At 39.7% G+C, this 20,403-nt stretch overlaps 1 protein-coding gene across 1 annotated transcript in view; it reads right to left on the bottom strand.

Annotated features, from left to right (window-relative positions):
* LOC115649425 (rab3 GTPase-activating protein non-catalytic subunit-like) overlaps window positions 1-20,403 on the bottom strand; it is a 57,925-nt gene that overhangs the window by 21,523 nt on the left and 15,999 nt on the right. The window contains 10 exon segments of the mRNA XM_030558365.1: window positions 998-1,068; window positions 2,157-2,223; window positions 5,622-5,728; window positions 5,845-6,018; window positions 6,376-6,592; window positions 8,315-8,475; window positions 10,205-10,310; window positions 14,284-14,381; window positions 15,773-15,986; window positions 20,104-20,231. Of these exon segments, the coding sequence (XP_030414225.1) occupies window positions 998-1,068; window positions 2,157-2,223; window positions 5,622-5,728; window positions 5,845-6,018; window positions 6,376-6,592; window positions 8,315-8,475; window positions 10,205-10,310; window positions 14,284-14,381; window positions 15,773-15,986; window positions 20,104-20,231 (1,343 nt within the window).

Genomic DNA, 20,403 nt, shown 5'->3' with positions numbered 1-20,403 from the left:
GTACTCCCCTCTTTTGCCCTAAAAACTACTACAAACATCTGGACTTCTCTGTACTAGCATGCTAGCGATCAATTAGCTCCCCTGTACAACTTGCAAATTGATACACTTGAGGTAAATTCCTTCAGTTTAAATAGACCCATTATTTAATAGCGGCACTTAAACACAATTTGGAATCACCCCCTTTCCTCCCTAAGTAAGCTAGTTAATTCAGTACTAAATGTCTGAAAGCACATTTAAGGACATATTTAAGGAAGGACATAGCATGGCAGAACTGATGGCAAACAGGTCCTATAATATAAGACTGATTCAACAAGTCAAGGGAGTTGAAAGTGTTCAGCACCATCCAGGATATGTTTTTGCATCTTAATACCCCAAAGCCTAGAAGGAATACGGTACTCAAGCCAAAAAGCAACTTGTGTGTGATCTTAATAAAGGTTTCATGGTAAAAACCATCAAGTGCAGGTACAGAAATGCATAGAAAAAAAATACTAGATACTCTGATACTAGAAAAAAAATCTATTTCTTGGGTTATCTATTAAGCTAATTTATTAGTTATTAGGTTGATAAAATGTATAGGATAGATAATACAGGAGTGGAAAGCTCACATTCCTTAAAATCATTGGTAAAGATTTTTAAGACTTACATTTTATTGCAAAGGAGAACTTTTTGGAATTCACCAATTCAGTATAGTTTTATGCTAGTGTCAAGTGAGAAAAAAATTAAGTACACTCATTATTGGTGTGTGAAAATATCTGCCAACTTCAGCTGCCTATTAAAACTTACAATAAGATCGTTTTCCAATACATGCTTTTCAAAAACAAGTGTTACCCAATTAATATAATGAAACCACCCAAGCAGCATAGTTTACCTCTACAATCAAAGATGCGCCAAAAACATAAAAAACGTTTTAAATATTTGATAGCTTAATTTCTCTGTAAATAAAAAATTAATCAGTAAGAACTGAACTTAAAAGTAACAGCCACAATAGCATATTTACCTTGTCCATTAGGTACGTAGCAGCAGAGAGCCTTTTTACTATAAATGTATTCCACATCATTAGAGCAATACCTAAAAACAGTCACAAAATATAAACTTCATCTGAATGGAGCATTAAAACAGATTTAATGTAAACCCATACAATAAAGTTATTACAGAAGAAGAGAGAGAGGACTGTTATAAAAATTAATGGTACAATAGAACAGAGATGAAACAGTACTTTGAGACATAGATTAATCTGTCTCCAACAAAAGGATAAAAGTCATACTTTACTATATAGTCACACAGTGGTCTCATGGGATTTGCATTCACTTAAGACCGCATCTAACGCCAAAGCACAAATAGTTCAAACCCCAGAAGTACATGGGCCCAGTGTTCCTTTAGTAGTGGGGAATCAGGAGAGAAGGAGATTGCAGAGGGAGGCAGATGTCAAGTCAGCCAAATTATAAAGCAACAAGGACAAAATCTCAGTTTCAATTTCAGAAGAACAGGACTATTTTGGAGCCCAGAAAGATTCATTACATCTATGGCTAATCCATTAAGAATATCATATTGTGTACAATGATTAAAGGAACTTTTAGACATGCAGCGAGTCTGGGGCTGAACACAGAGTATAATAGGTTATCACTAGTGCTTTAGTCATATACTGTATTGTGCTTGAAAGCAGTGAAGTGGCCTAGAACAGGACTATGTTCTGTGATGCACAGTGTAAATAGGCAATATTGAAGGATAGGTCCTGAGTGATGGAGTTGGGCTAGGACTAACCCCCATAAAGATTAAAAAAGTTAGCCCAGTTTTACAGAAATGTGTTTGACCATGCTTCAAACTAAACTAGTTTTCAACAATTTAGCAAAAGCATGTGTGGATGTGACCAAATAGTGTTATAACAAGGAAGGACTTGTGGGTTTTTTGGGTTTTTTTTAAAACAGTTTAGCCCTAGCTACATACCTCAACCTTTGTGGAAGAAAAGGAGTGCAACTAGTTAGAAGGGGAAAACTGGGGGAGCTTGAATGTCAGCATCAGAGTCCCCGATTTAGGCAGAGCTGCTTGGCCAGCACAACAAACTGTACAGATTTAAAATGAATCTCTATGTATACTAATTTCTTTTGCTCTCTTGAAATTTTATCAAGGATGTTCTTTAACAATAGTTTTGTACTTACCATGCTGTATGTGGGCATTAACAATGCATCTGAGGTGATCTATAGATCTAATGAGAAAACGTGCTTCCTTATATAAAGGGGGAAGAAGAATTAAAAAAAGAACACATTATTCAATTATTCAGTGGCAGTTTCAAAAACAAATTGTGAATTCTTAAAAAGATGTTAATGCAGGTGGTTTTCAAGGAACTCATTTTCCAGTTAAAGAATATTTTAGGATTTCTTTTATTACAAGACTTGTTATATTAATTTCATCTCTTACCGTCAAGCAAATGCACATACATATCAATGCCACCTAAGCGAGTCATCACTGAACACTGCGATTCTAATGTAATTTTCCAGAGTTTGTTTTAGTTTATATGCTGATGACACATTTCTTGCAGAAATGTACCTCTCTTGACTGCTGATGGTTCATCTTGCAAATACAATTTTATTTTTGTTTTAAAAAACTAAACCATTGTTTACCAAAAATAAGTCTGTTTTAGAGTCCATCTTTAAAAAATCCAGAGTAAGATGAACCTTTACTATGCAGTGAGGTGCCCAATATCACAGATTTACTGAGTCTGAGAGATGCTGACCTCAGTTACGAACTCGATGTTCAGCACCCTCCCAGCATCAGAACTTAAGGGAGCAGTTACAAGTAGGGCTGTCAAATGATTAAAAAAATTAACCACGATTAATCCCACTGTTAATAATAGAATACCATTTATTTAAATACTTGTGGATGTTTTCCACATTTTCAAATATATTGCTTTCAATTACAATACAGAATACAAAGTATACAGTGCTCACTTCATATTTTGTATTACAAATATTTGCATTGTAAAAAATAAAAGAAATAGTATTTTCAATTCACCTAATACAAGTACTATAGTGCAATCTATCATGAAAGTTGAACTTACAAGTGTAGAATTATATACAAAAATAATTGCATTCAAAAATGAAATAAGGTAAAACATTAGAGCCTACAAATCCACTCAGAGAAAGACAGTGCAGTAAAGTAACCCTAACCAGATCAGCATTGTGTATTTGTGAGCTATGCAATATTTCAAATCAGAAATATGAATGCTAATTCACGCCAATATTTTAAAAGGGCTCTAGAGGTGATCCCGGCAATTATAGACTGGTAAGTCTAACGTCAGTACTGGGCAAATTAGTTGAAACAATAGTAAAGAATAAAATTGTCAGACACATAAAAGAACATAAATTGTTGGGCAAAAGTCAACATGGTTTCTGTAAAGGGAAATCATGTCTTACTAATCAGAGTTCTTTGAAGGGGTCAGAAAACATGTGGACAAGAGGAATCCAGTGGACACAGTGTTCTTAGATTTCCAGAAAGCCTTTGACAAGGTCCCTCACCACAGGCTGTTACATAAATTAAGTTGTCACGGGATAAGAGGGGAGATCCTTCCATGGACTGAGAACCGGTTAAAAGACAGGGAACAACGGGTAGGAATTAATGGTAAATTCTCAGAATGGAGAGGGGTAACTAGTGTTCCCCAAGAGTCAGTCCTAGGACCAATCCTATTCAACTTATTCATAAATGATCTGGAGAAAGAAAAGTGGCAAAGTTTGCAGATGATACTAAACTACTCAAGATAGTTAAGACCAAAGCAGACTGTGAAGAACTTCAAAAAGATCTCACAAAACTAAGTAATTGGGCAAAAAAATAGCAAATGAAATTTAATGTGGATAAATGTAAAGTAATGCACACTGGAAAAAATAACCCCAACAATATAATGGGGGCTAATTGAGCTACAACGAATCAGGAAAGAGATCTTGGAGTCATCACGGATAGTTCTCTGAAGATGTCCATGCAGTGTGCAGCCAAAAAAGCAAACAGGATGTTAGGAATCATTAAAAAAGGGATAGAGAATAATATGGAGAATATCTTATTGCTCTTATATAAATCCATAGTATGCCCACATCTTGAATACTGCACACAGATGTGGTCTCCTCGTCTCAAAAAAGATATACTGGTATTAGAAAAGGTTCAGAGAAGGGCAACTAAAATGAGTAGGGGGTTGGAACAGGTCCTATATGAGGAGAGATTAAAAAGGCTAGGACTTTTCAGCTTGAAAAAGAGACGAAGGGGGGATATGATAGAGGTATATAAAATCATGAGTGGTGGGGAGAAAGTGAATAAGGAAAAGTGATTTACTTGTTCTCATAATATAAGAATTGGGGCCACCAAATGAAATTAATGGGCAGCAGGTTTAAAACAAATAAAAGGAAGTTCTTTGTCACACAGCGCAGTTAACCTGTGGAACGCCTTACCTGACTATAGGCTAGGACTATAACAGGGTTTAAAAGAGAATTAGATAAATTCATGGAGGTTAAGTCCATTAATGGTTATTAACCAGGATAGGTAAGGAATAGTATCCCTAGCCTCTGTTTGTCAGAGGGTAGAGATGGATGGCAGAAGAGAGATCACTTGATCATTGCCTGTTAGGTTCACTCCCTCTGGGGCACCTGGCATTGGCTGTTGTCGGCAGGATGCTGGGCTGGATGGACCCTTGGTCTGACCCAGTATGGCCGTTTTTATGTTCTTACAAAGAACTTCCCCTTTTCCCAATAAGACTGACATTGTCTTTCTGTCTGGCATAAACAGGCTTTCCTGTCTTGGTGGATGATATCCTATATTCCTAGCATCTAAGACAGAGGTGGGCAAACTACGGCCTGCAGGCTGGACCCTCCTGCCTAGCTCCTGAGCTCCTGGCTTGGGAAGCTAGCCCCCGGCCCCTCCCCTGCTGTTCCCCCTCCCCCACAGCCTCAGCTCGCTCCACCGCCGGCACAATGCTCTGGGCGGTGGGGCTGCAAGCTCCTGGGGCAGCGCGCTGAGCCCAGCCTGACCTGGTGCTCTCTGCTGTGTGGTGCACAGCCAGTCACCAGTGCTCCAGGCAGCATGGTAAGAGGGCAGGGAGTGGGGGAACAGGGAGGTTGAATGGGGGCAGGGTCCGGGGAGGCAGTCAGGAAGGGAGGAGTTGGATGGGATGGGAGGGCACTCAGGGACAGGAGTTCTGGGGGCAGTCAAGGGACAGGGAAAAGGGGTGGTTGGATGGGGCAGAGGTCCAGTCAGAAGCGGGGGTTCTGAGGGCACCCAATTACTTTGGATGGAGAGGGGTTGGATGGGGTGACGGGGCCAGTCAAGGGCGGGGGTTCTGAAGGCGGTCAGGGGACTGAGCCGGGGAGGGTGTGGATGGGGCAGGGAGAGCAGATAAAGGGTGGAGTCCGGGCCACGCCTCCCTCCTCAACCAGCCCTCTATACAATTTCAAAAACCTGATGTGGCCTTCAGGCCAAAAAGTTTGCCTGCCCCGATCTAAAAAGACTTTCTTTTCTTCATTACTTAAATTTGTGCTCCCAATTTATCACAGTCTAGTTCTGATTAATTTCCTTTAAAAAAATTTAGCTTCAATAAGTAAATTATACACAAGTATAAGTATACCAAAAAAATTAGATTACATTACCTCCGGATCTTTATTCCATTGCACTACATATTCCCAACAACAATGCGTGTGTAATATATCCAATTCAAGACTACAAGGAAACTGCTGATATGCTAAATGCAGCAACTCTAAAACATAATTGAAGAAGTTAGAGACAACTTTTTCATCCTATTCACAATTTCTACTAATTCAAAATAATTCAGCCAACTCAGTCCTCTGAGAAGAAATTACTTTGTATTTTTACCTAGGATTGTTTCCATGCCCGTCTCTGCTCCTTGATTCTCAAGGGAAACATTCTTGTCAATTTCTACAGGTTCCTCTGTACTTTCTGTCTCTTTTTTCTGTTGTGCCAGCTTCAGTATCATGGGACTGAAGTCTTGTTTGAAAATCCATTTTGCTACACTATCAGCAATACCTCCTAAGATGCAAAAGGAAAGTATAAGGCACAGTCAAAGTTTGCCAGCTGCATTTTAGAGGTAGTAAACTTGGATCTAAAACATAGATAAGGGAAGAGACTCATTTATTTGTTAACACAAATCATTAATTGTATAATTTTTATGTCAATTAGAAGATCTCAATCAAGTAATTGGTTAGAAGCCTACAATGCAGTCTCCAGAAAAGAAATGAAATATGTAATTTTTACTATTTTAAAATAATTAATTTAAATTAACATAAACCCAGTGAGACTACTCCAAAAATAAGGTGTCATTCACTGGAGTAAGAGTGATAGAATCAGTAAGAAAGTTAATCAAATCTGCTTTACAAGAGAGCATACCTTTCCCTCCTTCAAGCAACTTCTTTACAGAGAGTCTGGAGAGTGGCTCAGCCTGCAGAGATGATACTCTGGTTGTCCTCGTTCTCACTTTACTGTGCAATAGTGTCTGAAGTATCAGACAATCTTCTAATTGTTTCAGTAGAAGTTTCCAATATTCAGTATCAAGGGAAAGTGCTTCCCAGGAATCTGTGTCAGCACCTACAACTGTTTGGGAAAACTAACAAAGGAGGTTGGTTGTGAGCTTTTTGCAGACCAGCTGCAGATGGAGAATGAACAGTTATACAAAATAAATCAATATTCAAATTCACTCATAGGTCTTACAATTTCTTAAATACATGTATACATGTAAAAGTATCCACATAAAATGTGCACCGCCACATATTCCAAAAACCTCAGTCTGTTTCTGGCCAAACATCCACCTGTAGACCAGACACCCTCTTACACCTACTTTCCCTACATCATATTCATTTTTAACATGGGCTACAAAAAAAAACTGACCACTCTTTTCTCACCAACTACTTTCCATTGATACCAATATCTTGCACATTTACCCTTCATACACAGACTTAACCTTCCACCATTTCAACTTCCCACTATATCCAAAAATCCAAAACATTTCACCTAAATACAGTTCTATCACCTTTTCTATATAAAAACATCATGATTTTAGACTGATATCTTTATGCCTTCCATGTCTATAAGCAATGCTTTGTTTTGCATTGGAAACCTGGGAATCTGCAAATAACTTTTGCAATCAATGGTGTAAAGTTCCAATTTCTAGCTCTGTAGAGTCATGAGGAGATATCGGACCCTAATGCTGTCAGCAGTCCATGACTGAATATCAGCTAGGCCTCAGATCAATATATTTCTGGGAGGAAACTCCACTTTGGGGAAAGGAAGAAAACTTTTGTGGTTGTTAGATTTTTATTATTATTATTTTTTAAATTGGGGCTGTTTGAAATTTAAGGGTGGATTTGAAATATTAGTCTAAATCTTGGCAAAGATGGATTAGTGAGCAGAATACGTGCACAGTAAATACAATCCATTGCACCAATGGGTGAATTAGAGCAACATTAATGGGACACAGTCACTTAAAAAAAAAGCAAGCTTCTGTTTAATGTTTTTAGCCCACTGTTTCAATTAACAGATACAATTACTACTATAACAGATTAGAAACAAAATTCCCCTCTCCTGGCCCCCCAGTAGACTTCAGGGGAAATTTATAAGGCACTTAAATTCCAGCTACTCCGTCAATATAGAGCTTAAGGGATGCCTAAGTCTCATGCTGGACCTCTGTGCAGGAGTGAATTTCAGCCTTTGGACATTTAACAGCAGTTTGTGTACAGTCAGTTTCACAGTTTCTCCTGTATAGTTAATTTTTTCCCTTGCTGAAAAGACCCTTCTTACAAACAAGAAGAGAGCAGCATAATGCTTTTAACACTTAAAAAAAATCAGAACATTACGATGGAAGGGGAAGGGGATTTAGATAATCAGGAACTTTTTTTTTTTTAATTAGTCCATTTAAAAATATTCACACGGTCAGAAACTGGCAGTTAGGCAGTATCCAAAACAACTTAAAAGTTCAGCTTTTTAAATCAACTAGGCTTCAAGCTGGTCTCCCTTTAAGTGACCCTTTTGATCTTGCAAAACTTCAACTTATTCAATGTCAAGAGACACCCTTCAATTCACAGTGTAAAACGTACTGTAGGTATCTCTAGATAGGCATTGCAAGCCAATATGATATACAATTCATACACCTGGGCAGATTAATTTGCAAGCTCAAACACAAGTTTCCAGGCTTCTGTTCCTTTGAGTCCTATCCCAGAGCACTGTGTTTTTTATGCTGGTTTCTGAGTGTTACTGAGTGAAAGGGCAGGAGCTCTGCATGAATCTGACACAATTATTGCTGCAGGGAGGGAGAAGTCTCAGATTTACTTACCTTTTTTTCTGCCATGCTGTCAGTGATCTGTGCAGTTACGGAATGCCCAACGTGTGCTGATAATAAGGCAGCTCCATTATTTTCAGACTGAATACAAGCTGTGCGCATTTGCTGCCACCAGGGGGAAACTGACTGAGAATCCCATGACTCATCTATCGCAACTGTAGAAACAAAGGGAGGGGAAAATAATCACCTGGCTGTGTTAAGAGATTAACTAGCAGAGTAACAACCTGACTTTGGAAGCTGAATTTGCCTTTAACTGTTAAAACATGAGGTGGTTAATACAGCATCTGTAACTGAACAAATTCATTTAATCTGTAATAGCCACCAAGTTATCTTTCTCTCAGCTTTTCATCCACAGTTTCTAGATCTCAACCAGTCTTTATAATGAAGTGCAGAGTACAAACTACTGAGATTTCATCAAGTCCTGGTTGAGGATTTGCAAAATGTGATACAAGTCACGAGGCAGTAAAGTCTGCTGTACATTTCTAATGTATCCAGTGGATAATATAACTATAAAGTGCAGTGCTGTACCAGGGTTGCCAACTTTCTAAAACCGAACACCCTTGCCCCGCCCCTTCCCCAAGGCCTTGCCCTCCACTCACTACATTCCCACCCTCTCTCAGTGGCTCTCTCTCTCTCATCCTCACTCACTTTCACTTGGCTGGGGTTGAGATGCGGGAGGGGGTGAGGGCTCTAGCTGGAGGTGCGGTCTCTGGGGTGGAGCTGGGAATGAGGGGTTTGAGGTTTAGGAGGGGGTTTCAGGCTGGGGGTGGGGCTGAGGGGTTTGGAATGTGGGAGGGGGCTGCAGGTTGAGGCTGGGGGTGAGTGTCTGGGCAGGGGCTGGGGATGAGGGGTTTGGGGCACAGGAGGGGACTCCAGCCCGGAGGGTAGGACCCAAGGGATTCGGAGTGTGGAAGGGGGCTACAGGTTGAGGCGGGCGGTTGGGAGTGCAGGCTCTGGGGTGGGGCCAGGAATGAGGTGTTTGGCATACAGGAGGGAGCTGCGAGTTTGGGGTGGGGGGGCTCAGAGCTGGGGCAAGGGCTTCCCTCGGGTGGCTCCCAGTCGGAAGCACAGCAGGGCTAAGGCAGACTCCCTCCCTGTCCTAGCACCACGCTGCACCCCGGAAGCAGTCAGTAGGTCCAGCTCCTAGGCGGGGGAAGGGAGGGGAGAAGGCTCTGCACACTACTCCTACCACAGGCACCACCACCCCAGCTCCCATCAGCTGCAGTTTCCGGCCAATAGGAGTGCAGACACCTGGCAACCCTACGCTGTACTGAAGTTGCAGAAATGTGCAGTCACTAGATGCTTCAGAGCAAGGATCTCAAAATGGATGTAGTAGTTGTAGTAATGGGGCTGAACAAAGGCATTCTGGAAGGCTTGAATAGGAGGGGAATAATTAACAAGTATGGATAAAAACAACCACCACACACATCAGGTGCAGGATCAAGAACTTTTGAGGAGGAAAAACCCCAAATGCACTCCACTACAGGATTGTTCTCAAAAGCCAAGTGGTGGCTGTAGAGAGAACAGGACATGGTTTGAAAAGGGATATTGTTAAAAGGAAAAAACATTTTTTTAAAAAGGAAATCCCTCCAGAGTATCAATCACTTCAAACTGACACTGGAACCAAGGTCCTTAAATCTCTGTGTTTCTATGGATCCAAGCCAAAATTTCAAATCTTCCAGTCACTGTAAGCGGAAACAGTCTTGAATTGTACTTTCAAATAACCCTATAACTTGCTTATTATAAAATGCAATCAAGCAATATTTAGCTGGGTTTGCTTTATTTACAGAGCAGTACAGATTGTCAGAATGGCATGTTTCTGACCACCACGAATACTAGTTTTATCTGACAGAGACATTTTAAGATTACGAATGTGTATTTCACCTTTCATTTTGCTCAGAAGGGACAGCGTAGTGTGAAGACAGCAGATAGACTGTGGTTCATCTAGGATATCTTTTTCCTTGTAAAGCCACACACCGAGAAGCAGAGACTGGAGGGGAAAAAAGTGGAATATTTATTACACCAAAGGTTGTATTTTCTCCAACATAACTCCTTAGAGTTGAGAGAAAATGTATGATCCCTGGAACCATGTTATAATATATCAAAATAAAGAGTTTATTGGTGTGCTGCAGATATGTCATATGACAATGCTTTTAAGTGTAACAGTACCACATTTCAGCAATCTTTCTATTACAAAAAAAAAAGATCCTTTGGGACAAACTCCTCTCATGAACTGGCAGACAGACAATTTCAGTAAAAAACACTCAATCTCAATCTGGACAAAATTAGTATTAGGTTATTATACCGATTGCAAAATAAAGGCAGGGAGCAGCAGTTTCTTAAAATGACAAAAGATTAAGATCAGTGCTTCAGTCATAAGTCTGGGATGGGAAAGTGTCAGAGTTAGAAGAAGATGAAACGTGCAAGAGACAATGAACATAGGCTGCAAGAAATGAGCATATGTAGTTGAAGTTAAAAAGTACACACATAGTACAGAAGTCAAACTAGGATTTGGTTGTTTTTTTGGTGTGGTGTTTGGTTTTTTTTGTTTTTTTGAGGGAGGTGGGCATCAGGGGGGGAAATCACTGATCAAATAAATTGTTTTCTAAAATTAAAGGAGTTATAGTAAGGCAAGTAATGAATATTAGCTAAACAAGTAGTTATTTGTAGAGGACGGTATATTAAGATTATTAAAAAGTAATACAAGGGTTTGATGCATTTAATATTAAAGACTGAAAGATCAGTTTAACTATTACATCATCTTCTCAACCCAGCTAATTACTCTATAGACTCCAAATTATATTTGGATTCAATTAACCCTTTGGTATCAAGAGTCACAATTCCTAATACTCATGCAAAGCAACAAATGTTGAGAAATAGCTAGTTTAGATGTTCTAAACATCATAGTACAATGCTAATTAAGAAATTTTTTGTGTGTGTAGTTGAACAAACTTATAAATTACAGAAGGCAGTTACTTTACATTAAGCTTTGGTAGTCTTGTGATCTTTCCAAAATTGCAAGTAATGGTATTCATGTTTATTTGGACACAAGATGCTGACTGAGTGATTCCCTCTAGCAATAGCCCCAAAACTACTACAGAGATTATAGCAAACTGCTGCTCTCTGGCAGACTCTCACTTCATGAACACACAGACTGATACTCTACCTTCATAAAGGTTACATAAATGGAATACAATACTTGCAACATGCAAAATACAAATGGAAAATAGAAGTGATTCAACTCTGAAAAATGACTAAATTAGACTTTAGGAATATTAAATCCTACAGAAGACTGAGGCCAGGTCTGTGCTAGAAGTTTTGGCCAGAAAAGCAAAAGCAATGTTGGTTAGTTGTGTTATTTTCTTCCGTAATTTTTTCTATCCTAGCAAAAGCTCTACTGTAGACACACGAATACTGGCATAAAAGTGCTTGTACTGTAGGGCTTATTCCACTTGCTAAACAGGTATAAACTATAACACACAAAAAGTGCTTCCTTGCAGATGTAAGGTGCATCTTTACTACAAGCATTTTGCCAATATAGCTATACTGCCAAACTTTTAATTGTAGGTTAAGGCCTTAGTAATCTGTTAAAACCTCAGTTGCCTTTAATTACACCTGCTTTGCAGGTAAAACTTGGCAGCAGAGCAGGTTACAGGAGGGAAAAAAAGCAGGAGAAAAAACACACAAAATATCTACTCTGTACTATAAAAAATGGTCTGTGCATTTCATAACAAGCCAATGATTTTTTTTCTTCAACATGAGGGTCTGTCGGGACCCTGAAGTGGGACATAGCCTATTGTACTGCCTTTACTCTAAAGAAACATTGTCAGCTTAAAGAAACTCATACCTTCTATATAAATCTACCTACCTATTATGTAGATTACACTGCTCTACAGCCAAAATGCTTCTGAAATAAATGTAGTCCAACTTTACTAATTCTGGGTCACTGAGAACGAAAATGATGCTTAAAATTGTTGATTGGCTCTAGTTTTCAAGATATGCTATTGGGTCAGTATATACGACCCTTGACTTGGCAATGGTGGAGGATAAGTAAGTTATACAGGGAAGAGATCTCAATTTAAACCAGAAATGACTAAAATACATCTTTGACTGGATCTATGAATAAATCTATGACTGGGTTTGGACAGTACTTGCTTTTGAGGCAAAACAATGAATGATGCAATCTGAAGCTGGTATTGCATCATACATGATATGAATTGCATCATGTTATTCCTAGAAGTCATGGATGATGCAATCATAATGAAGCTTACATCACTCTGCTGAACAAATTGCCCTCTATCAGCACAGTGTCATGCTCTCTTGTTTGTCAGTGTTTGATTTTGCAAAGGGACACATTTCTGTTTAGCCAAAGTGAGCAGAGATGCCTCATACTTGTGTGAACAGTGCAGATAACTTCTGCTATGTTTGTGGTGAAGTGACTTTTGCATCACAAAAGCGCAGTATAACCGCTATGGTTAAGAGAGCCTATCACCTTTATTTTGGCTGCAAAATTGGAGATCAGGACAAGAGGTGGGCCCCACACATATGCTGCAACACTTGTGCAACAAATCTTCGCCAGTGGTTGAACAGGAAAAGGAAATCTATGCCTTTTGCAGTGCCAATGATTTGGAGAGAGCCAACGGATCATACCAGCAATTGTTACTTCTGCATGGTGCCTCCAGTTGGGAAAGGTGTGTCAAAGAAGAAAAAGTGGACTGTGCATTATCCAAACATTCCATCAGCTATACGCCCAGTACCCCACGGAGAAGGACTGCCGGTTCCTGATGCACCAGAATCATTCTCACTTCAGTCAGACAAGGAAGAGGAAGAGGATGACACTTCTGGTCCTGAACCATCAATGTCACAGGACCCACATTTTCTCCCATCCTCCTCCTCTGAACCACACCTCATAACACAAGGTGAACTGAATGACCTTGTCAGGGATTTGAAACTACCCAAGAGTAAGGCAGAGCTGTTGGGCTCCAGACTACAGCAGTGGAATCCCCTGGCAGGCTATCAGGGCAAATGGAGCCCATCAATGCTTGCAGACTATTGCTGGACAGTGACAAGAGACGCTCCATTTAATGAATACAAGAGACAAGCCAAGAAGCGCCGAGTAGACACTGAATAGGACTAAACTATGTACATAATAGTTTTTTGCCTTTTGTTTCATAATAAATTTTATTTATATAACCCTTTTGCTGATTTTTAAAGTGTTCCATAAACAGGACAGGTGAAATATTATCATGTAAAGCAACCATAAACACATGAAAAGACCTAGATTTACAATTTATGATTAAAACTCTACTATCTACACAATATACATAGACATAAAATGTAAAAACTTAAATATCTTAGAAACAGTAGCCAATCAGTTGTTTTAATTGTCATATTTGAATTCAGCACATCAAAATACATAATAAATATCACATTTTATCTCTGAAGCTGACGACGTCTCAAAAATTGTAGACCAGTGTTATCAAAGGATTTTTAAAAAATCTAATCTATTTGCCACTAGATATGCTGTGTTCATTATTTGCAGCTCTCTAAGGTTAATAGTAACTCAGATCCCACCCCATCTAATATCCCATCACAGACCATTGGGCATATTTACCTGCTAATAATCAAAGATCAATTAATTGCCAATATTAGGCTAGCCCATCACACCATCCCCTCCATAAACTTATCAAGCTTAGTCTTGAAGCCAGATGTGTCTTTTGCCCCCACTACTCCCCTTGGAAGGCTGTTCCAGAACTTCACTCCTCTAATGGTTAGAAACCTTCTGAGGGATTTACAAACCTGAAAAAGGGCAGAAAGCCAGACACTAACATGCTAAGTGTACATGGTTACATGCAGTGCTTAAAGGTCAATATTGTAAATTGGGAAATTTTTTCGGTATTGCCATGTTTAAATCCATGAATATTTTGGGTAAAAAGCAGGAAACAATTAAATCAGTATCTTACCAATAATAACTGAGGGCTAAATCCTGCAGACTCCAGTGTATGGCACATTTCCTCTGTGGAACTCTCTCCACACAAACATTTCCAGAAAAAAAAGCTCCCTAAAAACAAACACCACATCAGCTACATCTACAATGATCAAATGCTCAACATGCAGATGACTGGTTCACCAGACAGGTCAGGACTTACTGGACTTGAGGCAAGGGAGCTTTAAGCAAACAGTGAAATATCCTAATATTTTTAACTTTCGTGGGAAGGAAGAAGGAAAGGCTCACTGACCTGCCCAGATCACAGCCTTTCTTTGGCTGGTGGGGACTTGTGGATCCATATATAGACAAGGAGATACTTCTGGACAGCTATCAGGAAGTGAGATACACAGAGCAGCACTGTTTGGAATGACTATTTTACTCTTCTTTTTTTTTTTTCCAAAAACAAGGAAGAAGGGAAGGCAAGTAGAGTACGTGGACAAACAGCTATATAACAATGTAAGACAGATTGTACCAGTTCAGATTATATGTATTATCATTCAATTTAGAGAAGAGTTTAAAAAGTAGAATATGTATGAAAGCAAATTTAGCTGCCAAATAATCCATGTCTGTGTGCCATGGTGGCATGTTTTAGGACCCAGCATAGAGAACCAGAGCTATTTTTGCTGACTCTCTGGTGTCAGATCACGAGAGTCCTATTAGTATACAAATGGTTGGATGTGTCTGAGGCCGAGGGAAGTAGGGGCACAGGGGCTCTCTTCTAGGAAACAAAGCTAAACTCAGGAGAAAGTTTACATTATGGTTTATGTTTTGTTGTCATTATTTATACCACCAGCTTACAGTACCTCAGTTATTGAGACAGCTTGTCTATTGGTGGTTATGGTCAGCGAGACACTTTATGACTCTGTCCTGGTTTTAAAACCCAGGTACAATATTTTGGAGGAGATAGAGGAGAACTCCACAGAAGTAGATTCTTGGCTACTCTAGAAAGGGCCGTGGTGTTCACACAGACATAAAGGTAGGCACCCCTGGAATTCTTCAGCTCCAGTTCCTCCATTTGCCTCACAAATATGCTAATTTGGTATATGTTAAACAGTTGGGCAGAAAGGCCTAATTTGATACCTGCTAATATGAGGTGCCCTTTGCAGGTGGGAAGTGGCATGAGGGAGTGAGACAGGTGGCAGTTGAGAAATACTTTCCTTCTCACTCCAAGGAGACAGCTTGGTATAGGAGGTTGAGAGGCAACACAGTGATGGGAATTCCAGCACCCTGTGCCCTGCAGCTAAGGAGAAAGTGTGGGTTTCTTGCCCTAGCAATGCCCCTTGATCTAACTGGAGAGCCTCTGCCTTCTTTTATTTTGGTGTCTAATTAATAACTGTAGTCCTCTGGCTAGTAAATGTCCATCCAGTAAATGTTTTGAGCCCTGTCTTACCCAGGTTTTTAAGTTAGAGGAAAACAGAACAAAGCATTAATCTGGCAAACACTAGTCCTTCAAGACCTCTTACCTAAAGCCACGTATTCTCCTTCATCTAGTTTCTTCACTAGAATCATGTCCTTTTCACATTCTAAATACTCCAAGAACATTTTCACAGGCAATATACCATCTTGGTCATCAGCAAATCGAATGGTGGTTTGGGTGTTCTCTTGGCTGTAGTTTTCCAATAACGTCTGGAGTCTAGCAAACTCTTTTTCATCCAGCCTGAGTAATTTAGCCAAATCCTTAAAAGCAGAAAGATTAAAACTACAGTAAATAATGACCCTATGTACATTTATATTTGGAGCTTTAACATACTTATTCCCCACATCCAATTTCTCTCTGCTTTTTTAATTAGCCAAAAATCCTTGAGAAAGCAGCCACTTTGCAAATTGGGCAGACATATTGCAAGGTTCTGTAATGCCTAAATTCAGTGTATATGCAGACACTTCTGTAATGATACTAAAAGTAACCCAAGATATGAAGAAGAACATTTTGTACATCTGTTTAAAGTACTAGACACAGGGCAGATTTGGTCACAAGTTAGTTTCCAGAACTAATTCCTCCTCCCAAAAAGGATAAAGAAAAGCCTTCTGCACTAAAGACAAATGATTGGAGTCAGGGGACACGAGTTCTATTCCTGGCTCTGTCTCACACTAAGTGACTAAGGTCTTGCCTACACTAAAGGGAAAAGTCGATCTAAGTTATGCAATTTGAGTTACGCAAATAGCGTAACTCAAATCAACGTAGCTTAGATCTACTTACCGCGGGGTCCACACTATGCAGTGTCAATGGGTGACACTCTCTCGTCGACTCCCCTTATTCGTCTCAATCAGGTGGAGTACAGAAGTCAACAGGAGAGCAATTGGCGGTCAATTTAGCATATTTTCACTAGATCTGTTAAATCGACCGCCGATACATCAATCACCGCAGCGTTGATCCTCTGTCAAGTGTAGACAAGCCCTAATAATGTTTTTAGGAGGCTCAATTAATAAGCATCTGCACAGCACATGAGATCATTAAACAGAAGGTGCCCTAACCAGGTATTTATTTAAGTGTTTTTACACCAGTTCTGCCATCCAATGATCTTCATCACCAACTCCCCAAAACATGTAATTATTAGGGCTGTCAATTTAATCACAGTATCAGAGGGTAGCCGTGTTAGTCTGGATCTGTAAAAGCAGCAAAGAATCCTGTGGCATCTTATAGACTAACAGACGTTTTGGAGCATGAGCTTTCGTGGGTGAATACCCACTTCCTCAGATGCATGTAATGGAAATATCCAGGGGCAGGTATATATATGTGTGCTAGCAAGCAAGCTAGAGATAACGAGGTCAGTTCAATCAGGGAGGATGAGGCTCTGTTCTAGCAGTTGAGGTGTGAAAACCAAGAGAGGAGAAACTGGTTCTGTAATTGGCAAGCCATTCACAGTCTTTGTTCAATCCTGAGCTGATGGTGTCAAATTTGCAGATGAACTGAAGCTCAGCAGTTTCTCTTTGAAGTCTGGTCCTGAAGTTTTTTTGCTGCAGGATGGCCACCTTAAGGTCTGCTATAGTGTGGCCAGGGAGGTTGAAGTGCTCTCCTACAGGTTTTTGTATATTGCCATTCCTAATGTCTGATTTGTGTCCATTTATCCTTTTCCGTAGAGACTGTCCAGTTTGGCCGATGTACACAGCAGAGAGGCATTGCTGGCGTATGATGGCGTATATTACATTGGTGGATGTGCAGGTGAATGAACCAGTGATGGTGTGGCTGATCTGGTTAGGTCCTGTGATGGTGTCTCTGGTGTAGATATGTGGGCAGAGTTGGCATCGAGGTTTGTTGCATGGATTGGTTCCTGAGCTAGAGTTATTATGGTGTGGTGTGCAGTTACTGGTGAGAATATGTTTCAGGTTGGCAGGTTGTCTGTGGGCAAGGATTGGCCTGCCACCCAAGGCCTGTGAAAGTGTGGGATCATTGTCCAGGATGGGTTGTAGATCCTTGATGATGCGTTGGAGGGGTTTTAGCTGGGGGCTGTATGTGATGGCCAGTGGAGTCCTGTTGGTTTCTCTCTTGGGTTTGTCTTGCAGTAGGAGGCTTCTGGGTACACGTCTGGCTCTGTTGATCTGTTTCCTTATTTCCTCATGCGGGTATTGTAGTTTTGAGAATGCTTGGTGGAGATTTTGTAGGTGTTGGTCTCTGTCTGAGGGGTTAGAGCAGATGCGGTTGTACCTCAGTGCTTGGCTGTAGACAATGGATCGTGTGATGTGCCCGGGATGGAAGCTGGAGGCATGAAGGTAGGCATAGCGGTCGGTGGGTTTCCGATATAGGGTGGTGTTAATGTGACCATCACTTATTTGCACCGTGGTGTCAAGAAAGTGGACCTCCCGTGCAGATTGGTCCAGGCTGAGGTTGATGGTGGGGTGGAAGCTGTTGAAATCATGGTGGAATTTTTCCAGAGAGTCTCCTTCCCATGGGTCCAGATGATGAAGATGTCATCAATGTAGCGTAGATAGAGAAGGGGTGTGAGTGGACGAGAGCTGAGGAAGCGTTGTTCCAGGTCGGCCATGAAGATATTGGCATATTGTGGGGCCATGCGGGTGCCCATAGCAGTGCCACTGATCTGGAGATATATATTGTCATTACTTGCATCTGAGGAAGTGGGTATTCACCCACGAAAGCTCATGCTCTAATTTAATCACAGTTAACTCACGTGATTAATGAAAAAAATTAATCACAATAAAAAAAATTGCAATTAATCATAGTTTTAACCGAACTGTTAAACAATAACAGAATACCAACTGAAATGTATTAAATATTTTAGGATGTTTTTGTACATTTTCAAATATATTGATTTCAGTTACAACACAGAATACCAAGCGTACAGTGCTCACTTTATATTATCTTTTATCATCATTTTCACAGTGGAAATATTTGTAAACAAAACATAGTATTTTTCAATTTACCTCATACAAGTACTGTAATGCAATCGCTATCATAAAAGTGCAACTGACAAATGTAGATTTTGTTTATTATATAACTGCACTCAAAAATAACAGTGTAAAACTTCAGCACCTAAAAGTCAACTTCATCCTACTTCTTGTTCAGCCAATGACTAAGACTAACAAGTCTGTTTACATTTACAGTCAATAAGGCTGCCTGCTTCTTATTTACATCACCTGAGAGTGAGAACAGGCGATCGCATGGCACTTTTGTAGGCGGAGTTGCAAGATATTTATGTGACAGATATGCTCCTTCATGCTTCGGCTGCCATTCCAGAGGACATGCTTCCATGCTGATGATACTCATTAAAAAAATGTGTTAATTAAATTTGTGACTGAACTCCTTGGAGGAGAATTGTATGTCTCCTCATCTCTGTTTTACCCACATTCTGCTATATAATTCATGTTACAGAAGTCTCAGATGATGATGCAGCACATGTTCATTTTAAGAACACTTTCACTGCAGATTTCACAAAATGCAAAGATGGTACCAATGTGAGATTTCCAAAGATAGCTATAGTATTCGATTAACTGCCTTCCAAAAATCTAAGAGGGATGAGGTGTGGAGCATGCTTTCAGAAGTCTTAAAAGAGCAACACTTCGATGTGGAAACTACAGAACCTGAACCACCATAATAGAAAAATCAACCTGCTGCTGGTGGCATCTGACTTAAATGATGAAAATGAACATGAACATGCATCAGTCCGCACTGCTTTGGATCATTATCGAGCAGAACCTGTCATCAGCATGGACGCATATGCCCTGGAATGGTGGTCAAAGCATGAAGGGGCATATGAACGTTTAACATATCTGGCACATAAATATCTTGTAACTCCGCCTACTATAGTGCTATGCAATCACCTGTTCTCACTTTCAGGTGACACTGTAAATAAGAAGTGGGCAACATTATCTCCCACAAATGTAAATGAATTTGTTTGTCTTAGCAATTGACTGAACAAGAAGTTGGACTGAGTGGACTTGTAGGCTTTAAAGTTTTTACATTGTTTTATTTTTGAGAGCAGTTATTTTGTACACAATTCTATATTTGTAAGTTCAACTTACATGATAAAGAGATTGCACTACAGTACTTGTATTAAGGGAACTGAAAAATATTATTTCTTTTGTTTCTTTTTTACAGTGCAAATATTTGTAATAAAATATAGACAGTGAGCACTGTACACTTTGTATTGTGTGTTGTAACTGAAATCAATATATTTGAAAGTGTGGAAAACATCAAAAATATTTTAATAAATGGTATTCTATTATTGTTTAACAGCGGGATTCATTTTTTTTAATTGCTTGACAGCCCTAGTAATTTTCCATTTAATCTACCTGTTAAATGGTTAATTCTTTCACAGAAAGAAGTTTTGACATTACTTACATTATCAGAGAGCGGAGTGCTTGGCTGCACGCTCAAAGAATTCAGTTTGCTGACTGACTCATATAGATGCAGCAGCTTTAACTTATTTGCACAAAACTGGAGCAACCCTTCATCAACACACAAAAACTCTGGAGAGAGAGAAATAAAGATGCACATTAGTCTGAATGCATATGTGAACTGGAGCAGCGAAATGTTCTTTGTAGCTTCATTAAACTCTTATAAAGGAGTTAGATGACATATATTCCAGTGTAATGTTTTCGACGCACTGTTGCTCAGGAGATGATGTTTAATCCATGGCAA

Source organism: Gopherus evgoodei, chromosome 3, assembly GCF_007399415.2.
Source record: "Gopherus evgoodei ecotype Sinaloan lineage chromosome 3, rGopEvg1_v1.p, whole genome shotgun sequence".
Classification (NCBI taxonomy): domain Eukaryota; kingdom Metazoa; phylum Chordata; order Testudines; family Testudinidae; genus Gopherus; species Gopherus evgoodei.
Note: the sequence above shows the minus strand (reverse complement) of the source record. Positions and strands in the feature narration are given on the sequence as shown.